We start from the raw sequence: 23,032 nt of genomic DNA, 5'->3' as shown, positions 1-23,032 counted from the left end.
TTTTTGGAGAACACTAATGATTGTTGAAGTATGTACATTCATAAGTACAGGTTGCAGTGATCAGACAGATCGGATCATTGATGTCCTACTGATGGTCCTTTTGTGTCTGGAATTCTGAATGTTAGACATGCTTTCTCCCCTCATGATTGATTGGTGGACGCATCCTCAATAGCCTCATCGGCATATTTCTCACAGTTAACTGACTCCAGAGCTAATTCCACATAAATAGCAGCAAAAAATCAGAACCAGTCCAGATGCAGAGCGGGAGTGTCACTGAAATTCATCTAGAAAAGTATACATAACATGTTGCGTGGTTGCGCACACAATATGTTGCGGTTCTTTCAATACATATATATTGTCCATGAGTCTTCATCATGATATAGCATCTACAATAAAAACTGCACCCCTTTTGGGAGTACGTGCGGAGAAAAGAGAATATAGATTGCGCACGCAACCCATTTTACTTTGGGACTATGGCTACTCCATCCGATCCACCAAACATTTGACACTATACATATAGTTTTGGTCCAAATTTGACATTTTTGCCACATTACTTTTTAAATCATTTTTATTGGATGTGTGGAAATCTATGCATAGATTTGCTCCTCAAAATTCTTGTATATTATAATATATATTTGTAGGTTTTATAGTTATATATTGTAGTAGTAACCAACTCAAAGTTACACCAGGGATACTTTGTCAATGTCCAAAACATAGTAACCAAGACAGGAGGGAGTATGTTATTCAGTGACAGGCGCAAACTGATGCGCAGATCACTTGCGGGGGTTTTCCCAACAAGACATAAATTGAGGAACCGTACTTTGTCACAGAAATATGGTAGTACTATACTTTTTACCATGAAACTTTTTAAAATATTTTTATTGCACGTGTGGAAATAGCATGTGTAGATTTTGAACTCAATATTTTTGTACACTAATATTTATTCATATGTTCTATTATAATATTGCAGTAGAAACTAATGGTCGAAGTTATACGTCGAAGATCTTGTCAATGTGCAAAACATCATAGTTATTACGACTGGATGAAGTATTTATCTGAGGGCTCATTATTTTGCAGATCACCAGCGGTATTTTCGCAATGGCGACACACGAATTGAGGAACAGTATGCTGAAAGGTCCTGTTTTTCTTTCAGTGCCCTGTTCTTCATATGCTGTCCAGCTGCATGAGTGAGAGTGACCACCCTTCTCTGCTTGAGGGCACCTTTCAGCGTACCTCCTGTCATGAATACTAGTACCATACGCGTATAGCAACAAGTCTTGTACATCCATACCAATATAGGTGGAAGAGTAAAGTGCAGAAACAAGGACAAGCTCTACTTGAATGAATCTGGGGAGCAGCAGCTGCTAGGTAATCCTAGCCGCTCTTATCTTTACACATGATTTAGGCATGATCTCTTGTGCAAATTTTATGTTCTGTTGACTCGAACCTCTCGACTATTAGGAAAGTTTACTGATCTGGAAGGGAAGTAGATAATATTAAACGGAGACAAAAGGATCAGTACCAAGGTATCAACTAAATTGAACTGAAGATAGTACAAATTTGGTCACCTAATATTGACTAGTTTGATTTTAAGATTTTTTTTTCAAGAAAAAAAAGTACCAAAGCACAAGTTTTTTTTTTTTAAGAAAAATCCATGGCAACACAGATTTTTCTTTACGAAGAATGGTCAGTTCGACAATGAGCACATCTAGGTTGTGATTGTCAATTTGTCATAGATTGTTAGGCTGATCTGCTGCACCAGTGGTAATCACTTAGCTCCTAGTTGCATGTTAACTGAGTTTTTCTGGAGATGCCTGATAGGCTCACATGCATGTGATCCTTCTCTGATAAATCTACATCAACTGACCAACCTTGAATTTTTTGCCTCATTAAGTCCGCAACTAAGGCTGGTGATGGATGCATCATCTCAAGCAACTCCAAACAACATCACTATTCAGGTAATAAAACAAGAGCTCCATGCAGTACAACAGGTACAAACTGTTCTGGAAGACCAAACCTCACCAGACATACGTCTAGAACGGTGAGTGTATCTCATCCAATTGAGCAAATGCAGCCAAATGCCGGGACAGTCGTAAGTACTGGTTTACAACCACAAAGTAGTAGAATTGAATGGTGCAACAACTTGATCTGATGTAAGATCTGATCTACTTAAAGCCCCATAACCAACCAGGGCTTATGTGCCTGCACATTTCAGACCAGGCAAGGTGATATACAGTTGTACACCAAATTTAGCACACTTGCAACTTTGATCACACTTCCTCATGAGATCTAGCTCCCACATGCAACCATATTGTCTCACATCACTTCACATCCCAGTGACATAGGCAGTGTACTCTTGGGTATGAGCTGTCAGAGCTGAGGTACTAGTGCTCATTGGCCTGCGACGACGGCACGGGGAGAGGTGGTTGCAGATGAGAGCAAGTTCAGGGCTAGCATGAGCGCAACACCGATAAACGAGGACACGAGGGATACGCCTCCACGGTTGCAGAAGGAGCCAAATTTGTTGCATATCGGGTTCCAACGCGTGTGCAAGTTACCGTTCTTGCCTAACTCGGCCATCGAAGCCGCTGTCGCGGCACCAGTGGCCAATAGAACCATGATTACCTGGGACATTGACAGCACAAGGGTGAAATATATCATGTGTTGCGGTCCATTGACACTGGTTTGAAATTTGCCAGATGTACTACAGTACTAGGTGTCTACAATACAGAGTACAGCACCAGCATTTTCACTCAAGCTACTGGTTCTGGATAGTTGCAAAGAGATTCTTGATTAGATTGAGTGCTGTGTTTTTATAGTACCACCGTCATAAGGTTCCAAATTTATCAGATATCCCTGGATTGGTTAGGAGCACCTGAATTTAATATCACTATACTTAGATAAGTTATTTTTTATTTATTTGCGGGAAACTTAGACTAAGTTGGTTACTCCACTAAAATATTTTTATGAGGAACAGTCCAAAGATACTCTGATGAAAGTGTGAAACTACTACTGGATGAGGTTTTGTGTAAGTAATGGGCAGTAGAACCATAATTTTCTTATTTGGTACATTGAAAGTACAAGGAGGATAAAAAAATATAATGTGTTGCCGTCGACCGACACTCATTTGGGACTTGCCAGATATGCTACAGTATTAGGTGTCCATAATACAAGTGCAGCACCAGCAGTTTTTCACTCAAGCACTGGTTCTGGACAGTTGCAAAAAGATTCTTGATTAGATTGGGCGCTGTGTTTTCATAGTAGCACCATCAGAAGGCTCCAAACTCATCAGATCTGCCTGGGTTGTGTAGGAAAAACTTCATTTAAGATCAACGGACTTGCTTAGATTGAGTTGGTTGCTTCTGCCGTAGATCTATTCGATACTCAGTCCACCAAAATATTTTTATGAAGAACAGTTCAAATGTACATACTCTGATGAAAGTGTGAAACTACTACTGGGTGAGGTTTTCTTTGAGTAAATAACGGCCAACCTATAGATGATGTTAAGTGTCATTTAGTCGGCGAATTGCAGGTCAAGAAGAAAGAAATTACCATGTCCATCCTATGCACTACCAAATGCTGGGCCCTCCCCTGCACAAGGCACCTTCTGGTGAGCAGCACCACCAGGTTATACAGACTGGCAACACCATTGGCTATGACAAAGTACCTGCGAAATCGACGGTTTACCGTCACCGAGACGACGTGTCAGTAAATTCTCCAGGCAATGACAAGCAAGCAAGCAAAGCAAAGCAAGGAGCCCCCCTACACAAATGCAGGCGTGTGGTTGAACTTGGCAGTGAAGGTCTGAGTGAGCGGCCTGGTGCCCACAATGGCCACCACCGCGGTGTAGGACTGCCTGTTGAGCCCCATGACCACCGCGGCCACCGCCGTCGCCAGGACCGCCGCCGCCCGCAGCAGGACCGGCCATAGGCCGACGAGCTTGTCCTTGAGCGTGCACAGCTCCGCAGCGGCGATGGCAGGGGGCTTCTTGCCATGCTCGATGTCCATTGGGTGACACTCTGAACAAGAACCTCAGGAGGTTTTGGGGTGATTGGAATTTGGGGCTTTTTGGTGGGAGATTATATGCTTGCTGGTGATGGTGATCCCAAATTGGAGGTGATCGGATCCTGCAAGTTTGGGTTACTTGCCAAACCTGAAAAAAATGAAAACCGTAAATTATGGGCTACTTGTGTTCTACTTGATGAGTATAAGCTCGAGTGACCGGTCAAGAGGAAAGGTGTTTCTTTTGGGAGTCGTTTGAGACTTGTGATACGGGTTGAAAGTGAGGTGCCAAAGAAGAACAATTTTTGTAGAGGGATTTGCATCTCGAGTATGACAGATTGACAGGAGCGTCGAGTGAGGGAACATTGTGGCACACTTCACTGGGAGAGGATGCCAGTTTCCTGGTTAGGTACATCTAACATGAGAAAAATTATGTGATTCGATCTTATTTGCTGACAAGATTTCTATAACAGTTAATAAGCTTCTAAAAAGTAGTGCGTTACTTGAAGGTCACCAAAGGGGTGGTGGCGCAGTTGGCTAGCGCGTAGGTTTCATAGCTAAACGTGAGTGATCCTGAGGTCGAGAGTTCGAGCCTCTCTCACCCCAATTTTTTTTATTTCCTTGGTGTTTTACGTTCATGAGATTTAAGTACTATTTTATAGTGTTCCATTTTCGTCTCTGTTTATCTTATTTCTTTATGTTATTTTGTCTGAGTTCCTAGTTATTTTTTGTTTAAATTTATGGTCCAAAGTACACAAAACATCAAGGTCGATTTTCAGCTGAGCATTTGCGATAATTAAAAAAACTTTGACTTTCAGACATAACATTTCACTTTTCTCATTATGCATGTGCATTCCTTATTAACAGACCACAACACATATGTCATGTGTAGAGAGAAACATTATTAAGAAAATAAAATTTCAACACCACAACCTGCCCTTTTTTACAGAGCAAACATGACTTGATCATGAGCGATTGCGCTTTATCTTTATCTCTACGGTCCCTTGACCCGGTACAATGTCAGGTACCGTGTATAAATACCCACAACTACAAATACACGTACAGTGCAAACATGTACTTATTCGCTGTAGAGATGTACGTAAATATAATACAGCCTTTCAAGAATTATTCATCACAACAATTACCGTCGTTTTAATTACCAATCACCGACAGGTGGGGCCAGCCACACGCAAAGTTATTTGCTGTTTATTCATCCAGAACGAGAGGCCCCTTCAGGACAGAGAGGATTTGATCACACAGTGAGGTCTGACAGTGCCCACATTTTACATACAAAAGAATCAAGGGGGTAAGCAAAATACAGTTCTTCTCCATATTATCCACACCCGCACCCTCTTTTTTTGTTGGCGCGGTCCATTTCCGCGCTTTGGGTTTTTCTTCTACGCGACCGATCGGTCGATCCCCAGACACGAGTATAATACAAGGTGTTCCCAACTCCAGAGTATAAGACATGACATAGTTTTGCTACTTTTTCCCGCCGGTGGTAACCCCGACTACGACGTTGCTCACCTGCGAAAATGTCAACGGGCGGTGTGAGCAATGCAGGATAGCTTCACCGTGCAACACAAAGTACGAATGCAGACTGATTGGAAGGTGGTAGCAAAGCGCAGAGGCGGCTTACCAGTTTTCCCTTGTCATCTACTGTCATTGGGTTTTCAACGACCACCGTTACATTCTGCGATTGAGTGGACGGCTGACCAATACAGGGGAACATGGAAATTAGAAGAGGTAAATCACCTTGGAATTCACAGCGAATGCTCAAAGGGCTCATGATATGCACATACCGCAGAAGTCGATGGGACACTATAAGAAATTCCGTTTGGTGCATGCATTGTAGCTGGCAAAGGTCTCATGGTGTTCATCTGGGATAAGAAAATAAAATAGATTAAAATCATACGGTTTCACTAAGCATTTGCAGTACAAAGAGATCGAAGGAAGATATTGACATACTCCAATGTTTGTAATAAAATTGCAGATAGCACACTTGACAGAAGATGCTCCGTATGGATACATTAACACCGTCTGGCACTGGCCACAGTTCACATGAGCTATACTATTCACTGCACCATGAGCAGATAGAATTCGTCAAGTGGAGAACGGATAAATAGAACACATGGTAGATACACAAAGGGAGCTTAAACATGCATGAGACATAGGAACAGAGAAGGGAAAACATACTAAAATGTTAGCATAACAACCAGCAATGCACTATACCCCACAAATACTATCTTGTATTTACAGCTTGAGACAATGAAACTGCTGCGATAAACTTACTAGAAAATCAGCCAATTTCAAGCCATACGAAGTTTCTGTTAACATAGCTAGACCTGGGGCAAATGATAATACTTTCCTAAGGTATTGTAGCATCAAGTTGAACTCTCCTGGATTCTTTGTCCGAGTAACCTTTGCTGATTTTATAGAAAAAGATATTCCATTCATGACTACAATTTCAACTTACAAGCTCAAGGATCTACAGAATAATTCGACACATACATCAGTACCTGGCGGTGCTGGTCTGGCAAGGTTGACTGTATCACAGCATGAGCATCTGACAGTAGTTGCATTGCGAGTATACATCAATAAAGTTCGACAGCCGACGCATATAAGCTGAGCCATCTCCATTCCTGCAGAAGAAATTTACTCACTTTTTCATAAGCATGTTAACTAGATATCTGAAGCACCACCAACAAACCAAGAGCGAACAACAGTATGCAGCTACCAGGCCTAGGTAATGGGTAAAAGATTACCCACTGTCCAATTACAAATGTATGGGCCAGGGGTATTCCTCCTTTTAAAAAAAATGCATGGGCTGACCATTTTAATGGACACAACAAAACATGTAAATAATCGCTAAAACACTTGATATATGGTGATAAGGCATAAAAGGTAGAACATTACAATGGAGGATAAAGCTGCCCAGAGAAAGCAAGGAAGAGGCGCCACACATGGCAAAGCAGAATACACACCCAATATACGAGGCGGAGAACATTTAGGGTGTATGATCTCTCTAATGTAAACAACAAGACTGTTTAGGCAATGACAGCTAGATTGGAAGGGCTCTATCAGCTACTAATTTTCGTTAAGATGAACCAATAAGGATTAAACAGAAGACAAATTTGTAAGGGTACTGAGCATAAGTGGGTTGAAAGTAACCACACAAAAGTAGGTAGATGGGTCATATAAGGAAGGGAAAGTTTATCTTTCTGCCACCAGCCACCCAAAATGGGTCATATCAGCATCCTAACCCGCAACTGATACTACCAACATTCAATAGTCAGCTGCCAATATATACATATAAATGTTGGGCCTCTTTGAACTGCAGGAATTAGAGAACGCAGAAACAGGAACAATACAGGACTGAGAGATTTCATGTGATGTGCATTCCTACAGGATCTTAAAGCATAGGGATTTGGAAAGCGGTGCCTTGGGATGCTGCACAGGAAATAAACACTGAAATTTTGGAGGGCTGAAGAGAGAAATAGAAAGAAAGTGCATTATACTGAAAGGAAAAACTAAATGAGGTTTGTGCCTGTGCTAAGATTCCTATGTAACTTAGGGCATAGGAACTCCATGAGATTCCGTCAACCCCAATCCAATGATCTTAAGGACAATTATAGGAAAAATCCCTACGGATTCAAATCCTCCATAATTCCTATGGAAATCCTACAATCCAAATAGGCTCTTAGTAGGAACCTCAATCTTCTCAACCCCATGCCATACTGACCGAATTTAACATTCCTCTGGGGAGTACACCACACAATACATCACTGATCCACCAAACAGTGCGAACCACGATTGATGAATGCGCATGTTAAGCTAGTAGAATCAAACCTAGAAATGGACGGCACATTCCAGGAATCTATCTACTATCTTAGGCTATAAAATTGCTATGTGAGGTTTCGCATAACCTGCTGTAGGATAAATAAATCCTAGTGTGTCCCTCCTTCATTTCCCTACCCATTCATCAGCATCCCACCACTACATATAGCATATAATCCAGAACATTATCAACAAAGTTAAACATAACACGATCTTTTTTGCACTTTTTGTGTTCAGTTTGCACAAACGGGGGAGACCAGAGCCCGGACATCACCATCATTACCTGGAGGCGGCGCGCTGGTGACGGCGTGGCACACCGCGCAGCACACGCTCGGGGCCCCTCTGGGGTAGAGTAGAACGCTCCTGCACCCATGGCACACGATCTGGCTCTGCATGCCTGCAAAAATCCGACCAGGCCCGTCAGGGCGTGGCAGTACAGAGAGTTTTTCACACACCAATCCGATTACGCTCTGCCCGCTGCTCCATCCGAATCCTATCGCCCAGCGCGTATCAGCGCCTTGCTCCATCGCAGGGCCGTCGAAAGATGCTATCAATTAGCACGGGGGATGCTGGAATCGCCATGGAAAGCTCCGATTTTGAGAGGACCCAAATCATGCTGCTACTCCAGCATACATACGCCCCACCCTCTGACCGACCCGGCGTCGATTTCTCCAGGAAAGCAGCGCGATGCGAGTAGCCGCGCCACCGAATCGACGGGGCGGCGAGGGAAAAAAAAACATCGGATTCGACGCTCACCTCGAGAGGAACCGAGCAGACGAGAAATCCCTTTGCAAGAATCGGCTCAGGGAATGAACGGGGGGAACGGTTTTCGCGGGGGGAGGCGAGGCGAGGCGCCACCGATCTAGCTGCACGCGGGGACCTCGAGGCGGTTCTCGCGGAGGGGGGAAATGGCGGAGAAAAACTTATTGACGGGGGGGCAGACAGCGGCGGTTGTGGGGTTGGATTTATTTGGCAGGCGGACGAGAGGTTGGAGACGACGGAGGAGACCGCGTTGCGTTGCGTTGCGTCGCTCTCACTCTTCTCTTCTCTTCTTCTTCCCCTTTCCTTTCGTCACATGTTGCAAGAGTCGTGGGCGACCGTGTCAATGAACCACAGAATTCCCCCCCTTTTTTCTATATATCTCTAATATATACTACGTATATTATTTCCCAGCAGAATTCAACCCCCTGTTTTACCTGGAAATTTCTATGGAGACGTGTGTTTTCACGCATATAGTTCCTCACTTTTCAACTTGTGATCTTGCGGCACATTTCACCTCTTGTTTTAAAACTTCTGTTGAAAAAACATGCATTGATCATGACCTGGCCTTATGACTTCTTTTATTTTCTTGATTGGTTGACTAGACCAAACAGAAGAACTACACCTGGCACGATGACATGAAAGCAGATAACTACTGGACGGACAAGTTCCATACGAAATTCCTAGGATATCTTGTGGCATGGTATAATAGTTCGGTACGATGCATCGATGAAACCAACGCCGACCGACATCTTGGTTGTTACGTTCAAGGGACGTGGTGATGAGGTGCTCAAAGATGTTTACACAAAGGGCACTGAAATATACCATATTTTTCATAATAGTGGGGGAAACATTGAGGTAACCCGAGTGACTTCACACATATTACTAATACTGAGTTTATAAGTACACCTATCATATATCATACTATTAAATTTAAAAGAGAACTATTTTATTATATCTAAAGAGCAATTGGTGGTATTGTTAGTCAAGATATTGATATGCACTCGCATGAGTCTGTTGAATATCGTGACATGCAAAGTTTAAAGACGTTGATTCAAAAGTTGTCTAGTTGAAATTATTCCCTTTCTCATTAAGGGGTGGGAATGGTTATTTTCTTTTCCTAGTGGTATCATTAATTATCTAAAATCTTACAAAGAGTCTTTTATTGCTAAATATTATCCTCTTGCTAAGATTACCCAAATGAGGAACAAAATTATGAACTTTAAATATAACGCCATCATGCTCAATCTTGCGGAATTGTTTTCGGAAAACGGGCTTTAAAAGTACCCTACACATGGACTTGATGACTAGCCTATGTTTCAAACCTTTTGTGGCCTTGATCATATCCCAAGTAACTTGTTAGACACAACTGCACTTGCTTTTTACCAAGACACAAGGGTAATAAAAGCATCTTTTGAATAACACGATGGCAAATTATTTCCATTGACACACCAAAAGAGCTACAATTTTTTGAAAGGATGAATTTTATTTATTTATTTTGTGGGTAAAAGGGGTGAATTTTATTGATGAGATAGAAACTTTAGATGTTAAAGCTGATCTAATTATGTGCATGCTTCCACTAAGGATGTTTATAGCATTAATGATGTCCCTCTTAGTGCTTTAGTTAAGAAAAACAAAGGTCGGGTCAATGTACATTTCATTGCTAGAAATATTAAGCAGCAAACACATATATGAACCACTCCAAAAAATATTATTCTAAGCATCATCCCTCAAGTAATAATAATTACAGTAACATCTACAAGGAACTTGGGAGCATATTCAAATCAATTTCCACTAAAAAGAAAGGGGAAGGGAATTTGGTGTGGGGTTCGAAAAAAAATAATGTGTTGTTCGGAAAAGATGACACACTTGCTAATGAGGTACCTTACATTAAAAATGCATTAAAGAAGACAAAAGGTGATGGTATGGAGACCCTCCAAAGTATGCAAGCCACCATGGATGATAAGAAGTGTGAAACTTAGAAGATGGTAGAAGCTAAAAGAGACCAATATACGCATAGTGGTCTAGGAACAATATATGAAGATGTTAGAGCAACTCTACCAGAACTTCTATATCTAAATAGATATCTTTCGTTAACTTATTTTTCTCAACATGTAAGCATGCCACCTCAACATGCAACATAAATGGGAATATAACCACCTCAATATGCATCCATGCATAGTAAAAAGTCCACCTCAATATGCAAACATGCATGAGAATTTCCTTATTATGCTATTTTATATTTAATAAATATCTGCAACGACACAATAATAAAACATAATAATTTCTAGTTACCATATTGTCTTTAAATATTCTCAATCTCACTAGAATATATTACAATATATTCCCACAACAATTTGCGGGGTATCATCTAGTACCCTCAATTCCCCGACCCGTCAAACATTTGTTGTTATAATGAATGGAGGCAAACAATTCACTCTGGCACATTCCCGAGACCATAAGATTAGGCAAGACACGTAAAACAATTATATATCAAAAGTGAAGACAACGAAGTCGGTTATTAGGTATTTTCAACATGTTGCCTTCTAAAAGCCCGTTAACAGAGATGATTCGTTGGGTTAAATGGGCTAGGTTTAAAAATAGTTGGGCATAAGAACAACATTATCTATCTATATGGCGGGGGAAGATGTTTACGAAGTGGGCACTGAAATGTACCACATTTTTCATGATAGTGGAGGAATCATTGAGGTAAACCTGGTGACTTCACATGTATTACTAATAATGAGTTTTTAAGTACATCATATCTCATACTATTAAATTAAAAATTTAATCATTTTGTAACTTATATCTAACAAACAATTGGTGGTATTGTTAGTCCAGATATTGTTCTACACTTGCATGACTTTGATGAATATTGTGATATGCAAAAGTTTAAAGATGTTGACTCAAAAGTTATCTAGCTGAAATTATTCCCTTTTTCAATAAGGGGTGGGAATGGTTATTTTCTTTTCCATGTGGTAGCACTAATTATCTAAAATCTTACAAAGAGTCCTTTATTGCTAAATATTATCCTCTTGCTAAGATTACCCAAATGAAGAACGAAATTATGAACTTTAAATAAAACGATATCATGCTCAATCTTGGGGAATTGTGTTTGGAAAATGTGCTTTAAAAGTACCCTACACATGGACTTGATGACTAGCCTATGCTTGAAACTTTTGTGGCCTTAATCATCTCTCCAGTAACTTGTTAGATTCAAATGTCCTTGCTTTTTACCAAGACACATGCGTAAGAAAAGCATCTTTTGAATAACATGATGGCAAATTATTTCCTGTGATGCACCAAAAGAGCTACATTTTTCTAAAGGATGAATTTTATTTATTTATTTTGCGGGTAAAAGTGTTGGAATTATGCCCTAGAGGCAATAATAAATATATTTATTATTATAATTCCTGTATCAAGATAATCGTTTATTATCCATGCTATAATTGTATTGAATGAAGACTCATTTACATGTGTGGATACATAGACAAAACACTGTCCCTAGCAAGCCTCTAGTTGGCTAGCCAGTTGATCAAAGATAGTCAGTGTCTTCTGATTATGAACAAGGTGTTGTTGCTTGATAACTGGATCACGTCATTAGGAGAATCACGTGGTGGACTAGACCCAAACTAATAGACATAGCATGTTGATCGTGTCATTTTGTTGCTACTGTTTTTCTGCGTGTCAAGTATTTGTTCCTATGACCATGAGATCATATAACTCACTAACACCGGAGGAATACTTTGTGTGTATCAAACGTCGCAACGTAACTGGGTGACTATAAAGATGCTCTACAGGTATCTCCGAAGATGTTCGTTGAGTTAGTATGAATCAAGACTGGGATTTGTCACTCCGTGTGACGGAGAGGTATCTCGGGGCCCACTCGGTAATACAACATCACACACAAGCCTTGCAAGCAATGTGACTTAGTGTAAGTTGCGGGATCTTGTATTACAGAACGAGTAAAGAGACTTGCCGGTAAACGAGTTTGGAATAGGTATGCGATACTGACGATCGAATCTCGGGCAAGTAACATACCGAAGGACAAAGGGAATGACATACGGGATTATATGAATCCTTGGCACTGAGGTTCAAACGATAAGATCTTCGTAGAATATGTAGGATCCAATATGGGCATCCAGGTCCCGCTATTGGATATTGACCGAGGAGTCTCTCGGGTCATGTCTACATAGTTCTCGAACCCGCAGGGTCTGCACACTTAAGGTTCGACGTTGTTTTATGCGTATTTGAGTTATATGGTTGGTTACCGAATGTTGTTCGGAGTCCCGGATGAGATCAGGGACGTCATGAGGGTTTCAGGAATGGTCCGGAAACGAAGATTGATATATAGGATGACCTCATTTGATTACCGGAAGGTTTTCGGAGTTACCGGGAATGTACCGGGAATGACGAATGGGTTCCGGGAGTTTACCGGGGGGGGCCACCCACCCCGGGGAAGCCCATAGGTGTTGGGGGTGCCGCACCAGCCCTTAGTGGGCTGGTGGGACAGCCCAAAAGAGGCCTATGCGCATTGGGAAGAAAATCAAAGAGGAAAAAAAAGGAGGAGGTGGGAAAGGGAAGAAGGACTCCACCTTCCAAACCAAGTAGGACTCGGCTTGGGAGGGGAATCCTTCCCCCCTTGGCTCGGCCGACCCCTTGGGGGTTCTTGGACCCCAAGGCAAGGCTCCCCCTCCCTCTCCTATATACAGTGGGGTTTTAGGGCTGATTTGAGATGACTTTTCCACGGCAGCCCGACCACATACCTCCACGGTTTTTCCTCTAGATCGCGTTTCTGCGGAGCTCGGGCGGAGCCCTGCTGAGACGAGATCATCACCAACCTCTGGAGCGCCATCACGCTGCCGGAGAACTCTTCTACCTCTCCGTCTCTCTTGCTGGATCAAGAAGGCCGAGATCATCGTCGAGCTGTACGTGTGCTGAACGCGGAGGTGCCGTCCGTTCGGTACTAGATCGTGGGACTGATCGCGGGATTGTTCGCGGGGCGGATCGAGGGACGTGAGGACGTTCCACTACATCAACCGCGTTCACTAACGCTTCTGCTGTACAGTCTAAAAGGGTACGCAGATCACTCATCCCCTCTCGTAGATGGACATCACCATGAAAGGTCTTCATGCGCGTAGGAAATTTTTTGTTTCCCATGCGATGTTCCCCAACAGTGGCATCATGAGCTAGGTTCATGCGTAGATGTCTTCTCGAGTAGAACACAAAAGTTTTTGTGGGCGGTGATGTGCGTTTTGCTGCCCTCCTTAGTCTTTTCTTGATTCCGCGGTATTTTTGGATCGAAGCGGCTCGGACCGACATTACTCGTACGCTTACGAGAGACTGGTTTCATCGCTACGAGTAACTCCGTTGCTCAAAGATGACTGGCGGGTGTCAGTTTCTCCAACTTTAGTTGAATCGGATTTGACCGAGGAGGTCCTTGGATGAGGTTAAATAGCAACTCATATATCTCCGTTGTGGTGTTTGCGTAAGTAAGATGCGATCCTACTAGATACCCATGGTCACCACGTAAAACATGCAACAACAAAATTAGAGGACGTCTAACTTGTTTTTGCAGGGTATGCTTGTGATGTGATATGGCCAACGATGTGATGTGATATATTGGATGTATGAGATGATCATGTTGTAATAGAAAATATCGACTTGCACGTCGATGGTACGGCAACCGACAGGAGCCATAGGGTTGTCTTTATAACTAACGTTTGTGCTTGCAGATGCGTTTACTATTTTGCTAGGATGTAGCTTTAGTAGTGATAGCATGAGTAGCACGACAACCCCGATGGCGACACGTTGATGGAGATCATGGTGTGACGCCGGTGACAAGAAGATCGTACCGGTGCTTTGGTGATGGAGATCAAGAAGCACGTGATGATGGCCATATCATGTCACTTATGAATTGCATGTGATGTTAATCCTTTTATGCACCTTATTTTGCTTAGAACGACGGTAGCATTATGAGGTGATCTCTCACTAAAATTTTCAAGACGAAATTGTGTTCTCCCCGACTGTGCAACGTTGCTACAGTTCTTCGTTTCGAGACACCACGTGATGATCAGGTGTGATAGACTCAACGTTCACATACAACGGGTGCAAAACAGTTGCGCACGTGGAACAATCGGATTAAGCTTGATGAGCCTAGCATGTGCAGACATGGCCTCGGAACACATGAGACCGAAAGGTCGATCATGAATCATATAGATGATATGATTATCATAGGGATGCTTACCACTGAAACTATGCTCAACTCACGTGATGATCGGACTTGAGCTAGTGTAAGTGGATCATGAACCACTCAAATGACTAGAGAGATGTACTTTTTGAGTGGGAGTTTAGCGAATAATTTGATTAAGTTAAACTCTAATTATCTTGAACATAGTCTAAGTCCACTTTGAATATATTTGTGTTGTATATCATGGCTCACGTGACAGTCACCCTGAATTTTAATACGTTCCTAGAGAAAGATAAGTTGAAAGATGATGGAAGCAACTTTGTAGACTGGGCTCGTAATCTTAAGCTAATCTTACAAGATGGGAAGAAGGATTATGTCCTTAATGCGGCGCTAGGAGATGAACCACCCGCTACGGCTGAGCAGGATGTTAAGAACGCTTGGTTAGCACGTAAGGAGGACTACTCAATAGTTCAATGTGCAGTCTTGTATGGCTTAGAACCGGGACTTCAACGTCGCTTTGAGCGTCATGGAGCATTTGAGATGTTCCAGGAGTTGAAGTTTATCTTTCAGAAGAACGCCCGGATTGAGAGGTATGAGACCTCCGATAAATTCTATGCTTGCAAGATGGAGGAGAACTCGTCTGTCAGTGAACATGTGCTCAAAATGTTTGGGTACTCAAACCGTCTAGCTGAGCTGGGGATTGAACTCCCGCAAGAAGCTATCACTGACAGAATCCTTCAATCACTGCCGCCAAGCTATAAAGGCTTTGTGTTGAACTACAACATGCAAGGGATGAAAAAGTCTCCCGGCGAGTTGTTTGCGATGCTGAAAGTCGCAGAGTCTGAACTCCGTAAAGAGCATCAAGTGTTGATGGTGAATAAGACCACTAGTTTCAAGAGAAACGGCAAAGGCAAGAAGGGTAATTCGAAGAAGAGCGGCAAGCCTGTTGCCAATCCGACGAAGAAACCCAAAACTGGACCTAAGCCTGAAACAGAGTGCTACTATTGCAAGGGTATGGGTCACTGGAAGCGCAATTGCCCCAAGTATCTGGCTGATAAGAAGGCGACCAAAGAAAAATCAGGTATATTTGATATACATGTTATTGATGTGTACTTAATCGGCTCTCGTAGTAGTGCGTGGGTATTCGATACCGGTTCTGTTGCTCATATTTGCAACTCGAAACAGGAACTGCGGAATAGACGAAGGCTGGCGAAAGATGAAGTAACGATGCGCGTGGGAAATGGTTCCAAGGTTGATGCAATCGCCGTCGGCACAGTCTCACTTCAGTTACCGTCAGGATTAGTTATGAACTTAAATCATTGTTATTTAGTGCCTGCGTTGAGCATGAACATTATATCTGGATCTTGTTTATTGCGAGACGGTTACTCTTTTAAGTCAGAGAATAATGGTTGTTCTATTTCTATGAGTAACATCTTTTATGGTCATGCACCCAATGTGAGAGGATTGTTCATATTGAATCTTGATAGCGATACACACATACATAAGATTGAGACCAAAAGAGTTAGAGTTAACAATGATAGCGCCATATTTTTGTGGCACTGCCGCTTAGGTCATATTGGTGTAAAGCGCATGAAGAAACTCCATGCCGATGGACTTTTGGAGTCACTTGACTTTGATTCACTTGACACATGCGAACCATGCCTCATGGGCAAGATGACTAAAACTCCGTTCTCCAGAACAATGGAGCGTGCAAGTGACTTGTTGGAAATCATACATACCGATGTGTGTGGTCCGATGAGCGTAGAGGCACGCGGTGGATATCGTTATTTTCTCACCTTCACTGACGATTTGAGTAGATATGGTTATGTCTACTTAATGAAGCACAAGTCTGAAACATTTGAAAAGTTCAAGCAATTTCAGAGTGAAGTCAAAAATCATCGTAACAAGAAGATCAAGTTCCTACGGTCTGATCGTGGGGGTGAATATCTGAGTTTCGAGTTTGGTGCTCACTTAATACAATGTGGAATTGTTTCACAGTTGACACCACCTGGAACACCACAGCGTAATGGTATGTCCGAACGTCGTAATCGTACTTTATTAGAGATGGTGCGATCTATGATGTCTCTTACCGATTTGCCGTTATCGGTTTGGGGTTATGCATTAGAAACAGTTGCATTCACTTTAAATAGGGCACCATCAAAATCCGTTGAGACGACACCATACGAACCGTGGTTTGGCAAAAGGCCAAAGTTGTCGTTTCTTAAAGTTTGGGGATGTGATGCTTATGTCAAAAAGCTTCAGCCTGAAAAGCTGGAACCCAAAGCGGAAAAGTGTGTCTTCATAGGTTACCCAAAAGAGACAGTTGGGTACACCTTCTATCTCAAATCCGAGGGCAAAAATGTTTGTTGCTAAAAACGGAGCTTTTCTCGAGAAGGAGTTTCTCTCGAGAGAATTGAGTGGGAGGAAGATAGAACTTGACGAGGTTGTCGAACCTCTCATCCCTCTGGATGGTGGCGCAGGGCAAGGGGAAACCTCTGTCGTTGCGACGCCGGTTGAGGAGGAAGTTAATGATGATGATCATGAAACTCCAGTTCAAGTTTCTGTCGAACCACGCAGGTCGACGAGACCACGTGCTGCTCCAGAGTGGTATGGCAATCCCGTCTTATCGATCATGTTGTTAGACAACAATGAACCTGCAAATTATGAAGAAGCAATGGTGGGCCCAGATTCCAACAAATGGCTAGAAGCCATGAAGTCCGAGATAGGATCCATGTACGAGAACAAAGTGTGGACTTTGGAGGTACTGCCTGAGGGCCGCAAGGCTATTCAGAACAAAAGGATCTTTAAGAGGAAGACGGACGCTGACGGCAATGTGACCGTTTATAAAGCTCGACTTGTGGCAAAGGGTTTTTCACAAGTTCAAGGAGTTGACTAGGATGAGACATTCTCACCCGTAGCGATGCTTAAGTCCGTCAGAATCATGTTAGCAATAGCTGCATTTTTCGATTATGAAATCTGGCTGATGGATGTCAAAACGGCGTTCCTTAACGGTTTCCTTAAGGAAGAATTGTATATGATGCAACCCGAAGGTTTTGTCGATCCTAAGGATGCTAACAAGGTGTGCAAGCTCCAGCGATCCATTTATGGACTGGTGCGAGCATCTCGGAGTTGGAACAAACGCTTTGATGAGGTGATCAAAGCATTTGGGTTTATACAAGTGGTTGGAGAATCTTGTATTTACAAGAAAGTGAGTGGGAGCTCTGTGGCGTTTCTAAAATTATATGTGGATGACATATTGTTGATTGGAAACAACGTAGAGTTTTTGGAGAGCATAAAGGATTACTTGAATAAAAATTCTCTATGAAGGACCTAGGAGAAGCTGCTTACATTCTAGGCATTAAGATCTATAGGGATAGATCAAAGCGCCTGATAGGACTTTCACAAAGCACATACCTTGATATAGTTTTGAAGAGGTTCAAAATGGAACAGTCCAAGAAGGGGTTCTTGCCAGTTTTACAAGGTACGAGATTGAGTAAGACTCGGTGCCCAGCAACTGATGAAGATAGAGAGCATATGCGCTCCGTCCCCTATGCTTCAGCCATAGGTTCTATCATGTATGCAATGTTGTGCACTAGACCGGATGTTAGCCTGGCCATAAGTACGGCAGGTAGGTTCCAGAGTAATCCAGGAGTGGATCACTGGATGGCGGTCAAGAATATCCTGAAGTACCTGAAAACGACTAAGGAGATGTTTCTCATGTATGGAGGTGACGAAGACCTCACCGTAAAAGGTTACGTCGATGCAAGCTTTGACACAGATCCGGACGACTCTAAGTCGCAAACCGGATACGTATTTATTCTTAATGGGGGTGCAGTAAGCTGGTGCAGTTCCAAGCAGAGCGTCGTAGCAGATTCTACATGTGAAGCGGAGTACATGGCTGCCTCAGAGGCAGCTAAGGAGGGTGTCTGGATGAAGCAATTCATGACGGATCTTGGAGTGGGGCCAAGCGCACTGAATCCAATAACCTTGTTCTGTGACAACACGGGTGCCATTGCCTTAGCAAAGGAACCACGGTTTCCCAAGAAGTCCAGACACATCAAACGACGCTTCAACCTCATCCGCGACTACGTCGAAGGGGAGGACGTAAATGTATGCAAAGTGCACACGGATCTGAATGTAGCAGACCCGCTGACTAAACCTCTTCCACGGGCAAAGCATGATCAACACCAGAACTGTATGAGTGTTAGATTTATTACAATGTAATTCGCATGATGATGTGAGGGCTAGATTATTGACTCTAGTGCAAGTGGGAGACTGTTGGAATTATGCCCTAGAGGCAATAATAAATATAGTTATTATTATAATTCCTGTATCAAGATAATCGTTTATTATCCATGCTATAATTGTATTGAATGAAGACTCATTTACATGTGTGGATACATAGACAAAACACTGTCCCTAGCAAGCCTCTAGTTGGCTAGCCAGTTGATCAAAGATAGTCAGTGTCTTCTGATTATGAACAAGGTGTTGTTGCTTGATAACTGGATCACTTCATTAGGAGAATCACGTGGTGGACTAGACCCAAACTAATAGACGTAGCATGTTGATCGTGTCATTTTGTTGCTACTGTTTTTCTGCGTGTCAAGTATTTGTTCCTATGACCATGAGATCATATAACTCACTAACACCGGAGGAATACTTTGTGTGTATCAAACGTCACAACGTAACTGGGTGACTATAAAGATGCTCTACAGGTATCTCCGAAGGTGTTCGTTGAGTTAGTATGGATCAAGACTAGGATTTGTCACTCCGTGTGACGGAGAGGTATCTCGGGGCCCACTCGGTAATACAACATCACACACAAGCCTTGCAAGCAATGTGACTTAGTGTAAGTTGCGGGATCTTGTATTACGGAACGAGTAAAGAGACTTGCCGGTAAACGAGATTGAAATAGGTATGCGGATACTGACGATCGAATCTCGGGCAAGTAACATACCGAAGGACAAAGGGAATGACATACGGGATTATATGAATCCTTGGCACTGAGGTTCAAACGATAAGATCTTCGTAGAATATGTAGGATCCAATATGGGCATCCAGGTCCCGCTATTGGGTATTGACCGAGGAGTCTCTCGGGTCATGTCTACATAGTTCTCGAACCCGCAGGGTCTGCACACTTAAGGTTCGACGTTATTTTATGCGTATTTGAGTTATATGGTTGGTTACCGAATGTTGTTCGGAGTCCCGGATGAGATCACGGAAGTCACGAGGGTTTCCGGAATGGTCCGGAAACGAAGATTGATATATAGGATGACCTCATTTGATTACCGGAAGGTTTTTGGAGTTACCGGGAATGTACCGGGAATGACGAATGGGTTCCGGGAGTTTACCGGGGGGGCCCACCCACCCCGGGGAAGCCCATAGGTGTTGGGGGTGCCGTACCAGCCCTTAGTGGGCTGGTGGGACAGTCCAAAAGAGGCCTATGCGCATTGGGAAGAAAATCAAAGAGGAAAAAAAAGGAGGAGGTGGGAAAGGGAAGAAGGACTCCACCTTCCAAACCTCCACGGCTTTTGAGACGACTTTTCCACGGCAGCCCGACCACATACCTCCACGGTTTTTCCTCTAGATCGCGTTTCTGCGGAGCTCGGGTGGAGCCCTACTGAGACGAGATCATCACCAACCTCCGGAGCGCCGTCACGCTGCCGGAGAACTCTTCTACCTCTCCGTCTCTCTTGCTGGATCAAGAAGGCCGAGATCATCGTCGAGCTGTACGTGTGCTGAACGCGGAGGTGCCGTCCGTTCGGTACTAGATCGTGGGACTGATCGCGGGATTGTTCGCGGGGCGGATCGAGGGACGTGAGGACGTTCCACTACATCAACCGCGTTCACTAACGCTTCTGCTGTACGGTCTACAAGGGTACGTAGATCACTCATCCCCTCTCGTAGATGGACATCACCATGATAGGTCTTCGTGCGCGTAGGAAATTTTTTGTTTCCCATGCGATGTTCCCCAACAAAAAGGGTTGAATTTTATTGATGATATAGAAACTTTAGATGTTAAAGTTGATATAGTTATGTGCATGCTTCTGCTAAGGATGTTTCTAACACTGATGATGTCCCTCTTAGTGCTTTGGTTAAGAAACACAAAGGTCAAGTCAATGTAAATTTCATTGTTAGAAATATTAAGCAGCAAATGCATGTATAAACGACTCCAAAAATTATTATTCTAGGCATCATCCCTCAATTAATAATAATGATACTAACATGTCTAAGGAACTTGGGAGCATATTCAAAACAATTGCCACTCAAAAGAAAGGGGAAGGGAAATTAGTGTGGGGTTCAAAAATAATAATGTGTTGTTTTGAGAAGATGATGCACTTGCTAATGAGGTATCTTACATTAAAAATGCATTAAAGAAGACAAAAGGTGCTCGTATGGAGACCCTCCAAAGTATGGAAGCCACCATGGATGATAAGAAGTGTGAAACTTAGAAGGTGATAGAAGCTAAAAGAGACCAATATACGGATAGTGGTCTAGGAATGGAATATGAAGATGTTAGACCAAGTCTATGAGATATTCTATATCTAAATAGATAGCTTTCATTCACTTATTTTTCTCAATATGTAAGCATGCTAATCATCATGCAAGATGAATGTGAATATAACCACCTCAATATGCACCCATGCATAGGAAAAACTCCACCTCAGTATGCAAACATGCATGATAATTTCCTTATTATGCTATTTATATTTAATAAATATCTGCAACAATACAATAATAAAACATAATAATTTTAGTTACCATAGTGTATTTAAATATTCTTAATTTCACTATAATATATTAGAAAATATTCCCACAACAATTTGTGGGGTATCATCTAGTTCCCTCAATTCTCCGATCTGTCAAATATTTGCTATAATGAACGGAGGCAAAAATGCACTATAGCACATTCCCCAAACCATAAGATTAGGCTAGACACGTAAAAAAATATCAAATGTGAAAACAACGAAGTTGGTAATTAGGTATTTTCAATGTGTTGTCTTCTAAAGGCACATTAACACAAATGATTCATTGGGTTAAATGGGCTAGGTTTAAAAATTGTTGGGCATAACAACAACATTATCTCTCTATATGGTGAGGAAAGATGGGTGATATATAAGGTGTGCATACGATAATAAATAGAAAATATTACAATAGACCTCGCAACATGGAATGGGTGGAATAAACGAAATTAGTTGTTCATTGAGGGTTGGGGTTGTCCCTAGTGCGGTTGAAGAAAACATTGCGATTATAATCCAATTTGTCATGCACAATGATCATACCAAACATATCAAGAGGCGAGACTGATGACCCACAAGTATAGGGGATCAATCGTAGTCCTTCCGATAAGTAAGAGTGTCGAACCCAACGAGGAGCAGAAGGAATTGACAAGTGGTTTTCATGAAGGTAATTCCTGTAATCACTGAAAGTAGCAGTAACATATAGTTTTGTAGTTGTGTAATTCATAACAAGTGTCGAGTAAAAATTGTAACTAGGGTGTAGCAAGATTGTCCAATCATTTCTATAGAAAAGGACAAGCCTCCAAGTTCTCTTATATGAAGCAAAGCGCTCTCAAGGACACATGGGAATTGTCGTCTAGTCACATTCGTCATGTTTAGTTGATTCACGTTCGGTACTTTGATAATTTGGTATGTAGGTGGAATGGTGCTAGAGTGTTGTTCTTACACAAACAAACAACCCTGTTATGATTACCGCCTCTCACAAGCATCCGCAACTAGAAAACAAGAATTAAGATAAATCTAACCATAGCATGAAACATATGAATCCAAATGAGCCTCTTACACAATAACACGTAAACTAGGGTTTAAGCTTATGTCACTCTCGGAGCCCATTATCTTATTATTACTCCCTAATGCTTTCCCTTAGGCCCATATATGGTGAAGTGTCATGTTTTCGATGTTCACATGACACCACTAAAGGAAGAGCAACATACACATCATCAAAATATCAAATGAATACCAACTTCACACGATTACTTATAACAAGACTTATCACGTGTCCTCAAAAATGAAAGTAACTACTCACAAATCATCATCATGTTCAAGATAATAGGTATAATGGATGTGATTCAGGATCTGAACATACAATGTTCCACCAAGTAAACTAACTAGCATCAACTACAAGGTGTAATCAACACTACTAGCAACCCACATGTACCAATCTAAGATTTTGAGGCAAAGATTGAATACAAGAGATGAACTAGGTTTGAGATGAGATGGTGCT

At 42.3% G+C, this 23,032-nt stretch overlaps 2 protein-coding genes and 1 non-coding gene across 3 annotated transcripts; 1 reads left to right on the top strand and 2 right to left on the bottom strand.

The window, feature by feature from the left end:
- Positions 1-1,927: 1,927 nt before the first annotated feature.
- On the bottom strand, positions 1,928-4,213 carry LOC123395548 (CASP-like protein 1B2). The gene is made up of 3 exons (XM_045090560.1): positions 3,767-4,213; positions 3,553-3,667; positions 1,928-2,625 (listed from the first exon to the last, which is right to left on the bottom strand). Exons 1-3 carry the CDS (start codon positions 4,006-4,008, stop codon positions 2,392-2,394), a joined length of 591 nt encoding a protein of 196 aa, XP_044946495.1. The 5' UTR covers positions 4,009-4,213; the 3' UTR covers positions 1,928-2,391.
- Positions 4,214-4,520: 307 nt separating this feature from the next.
- Positions 4,521-4,608, top strand: TRNAM-CAU. Its single transcript is given in 2 exon segments — positions 4,521-4,558; positions 4,573-4,608. It is a non-coding gene; the product is annotated as a tRNA-Met (tRNA).
- A 519-nt stretch (positions 4,609-5,127) lies between these two features.
- LOC123395547 (protein LOL2-like) lies at positions 5,128-8,844 on the bottom strand. Its single transcript, XM_045090559.1, has 7 exons — positions 8,596-8,844; positions 8,123-8,236; positions 6,522-6,644; positions 5,971-6,080; positions 5,805-5,882; positions 5,642-5,713; positions 5,128-5,529 (listed from the first exon to the last, which is right to left on the bottom strand). The coding sequence occupies exons 2-7, from the start codon at positions 8,232-8,234 to the stop codon at positions 5,485-5,487; spliced, it is 540 nt and encodes a 179-aa protein (XP_044946494.1). The 5' UTR covers positions 8,235-8,236; positions 8,596-8,844; the 3' UTR covers positions 5,128-5,484.
- Positions 8,845-23,032: the final 14,188 nt, after the last annotated feature.

This window comes from Hordeum vulgare, chromosome 5H (assembly GCF_904849725.1).
Source record: "Hordeum vulgare subsp. vulgare chromosome 5H, MorexV3_pseudomolecules_assembly, whole genome shotgun sequence".
Taxonomy (NCBI): domain Eukaryota; kingdom Viridiplantae; phylum Streptophyta; class Magnoliopsida; order Poales; family Poaceae; genus Hordeum; species Hordeum vulgare.
Note: the sequence above shows the minus strand (reverse complement) of the source record. Positions and strands in the feature narration are given on the sequence as shown.

What these genes read in the sequence shown, in the direction of transcription:
- LOC123395548 (XM_045090560.1), bottom strand. Translation starts at nt 4,008, where the DNA reads ATGGACATCGAGCATGGCAAGAAGCCCCCTGCCATCGCCGCTGCGGAG. An exon ending in AACCACACGCCTGCATTTGT is followed by an intron (nt 3,668 to 3,766) that starts GTAGGGGGGCTC and finishes TCGATTTCGCAG; the next exon opens with GTACTTTGTCATAGCCAATG. An exon ending in TAGTGCATAGGATGGACATG is followed by an intron (nt 2,626 to 3,552) that starts GTAATTTCTTTC and finishes TCAATGTCCCAG; the next exon opens with GTAATCATGGTTCTATTGGC.
- LOC123395547 (XM_045090559.1), bottom strand. Translation starts at nt 8,234, where the DNA reads ATGCAGAGCCAGATCGTGTGCCATGGGTGCAGGAGCGTTCTACTCTAC. An exon ending in CACCAGCGCGCCGCCTCCAG is followed by an intron (nt 6,645 to 8,122) that starts GTAATGATGGTG and finishes TTTCTTCTGCAG; the next exon opens with GAATGGAGATGGCTCAGCTT. An exon ending in GTGTCCCATCGACTTCTGCG is followed by an intron (nt 5,714 to 5,804) that starts GTATGTGCATAT and finishes TGTATTGGTCAG; the next exon opens with CCGTCCACTCAATCGCAGAA.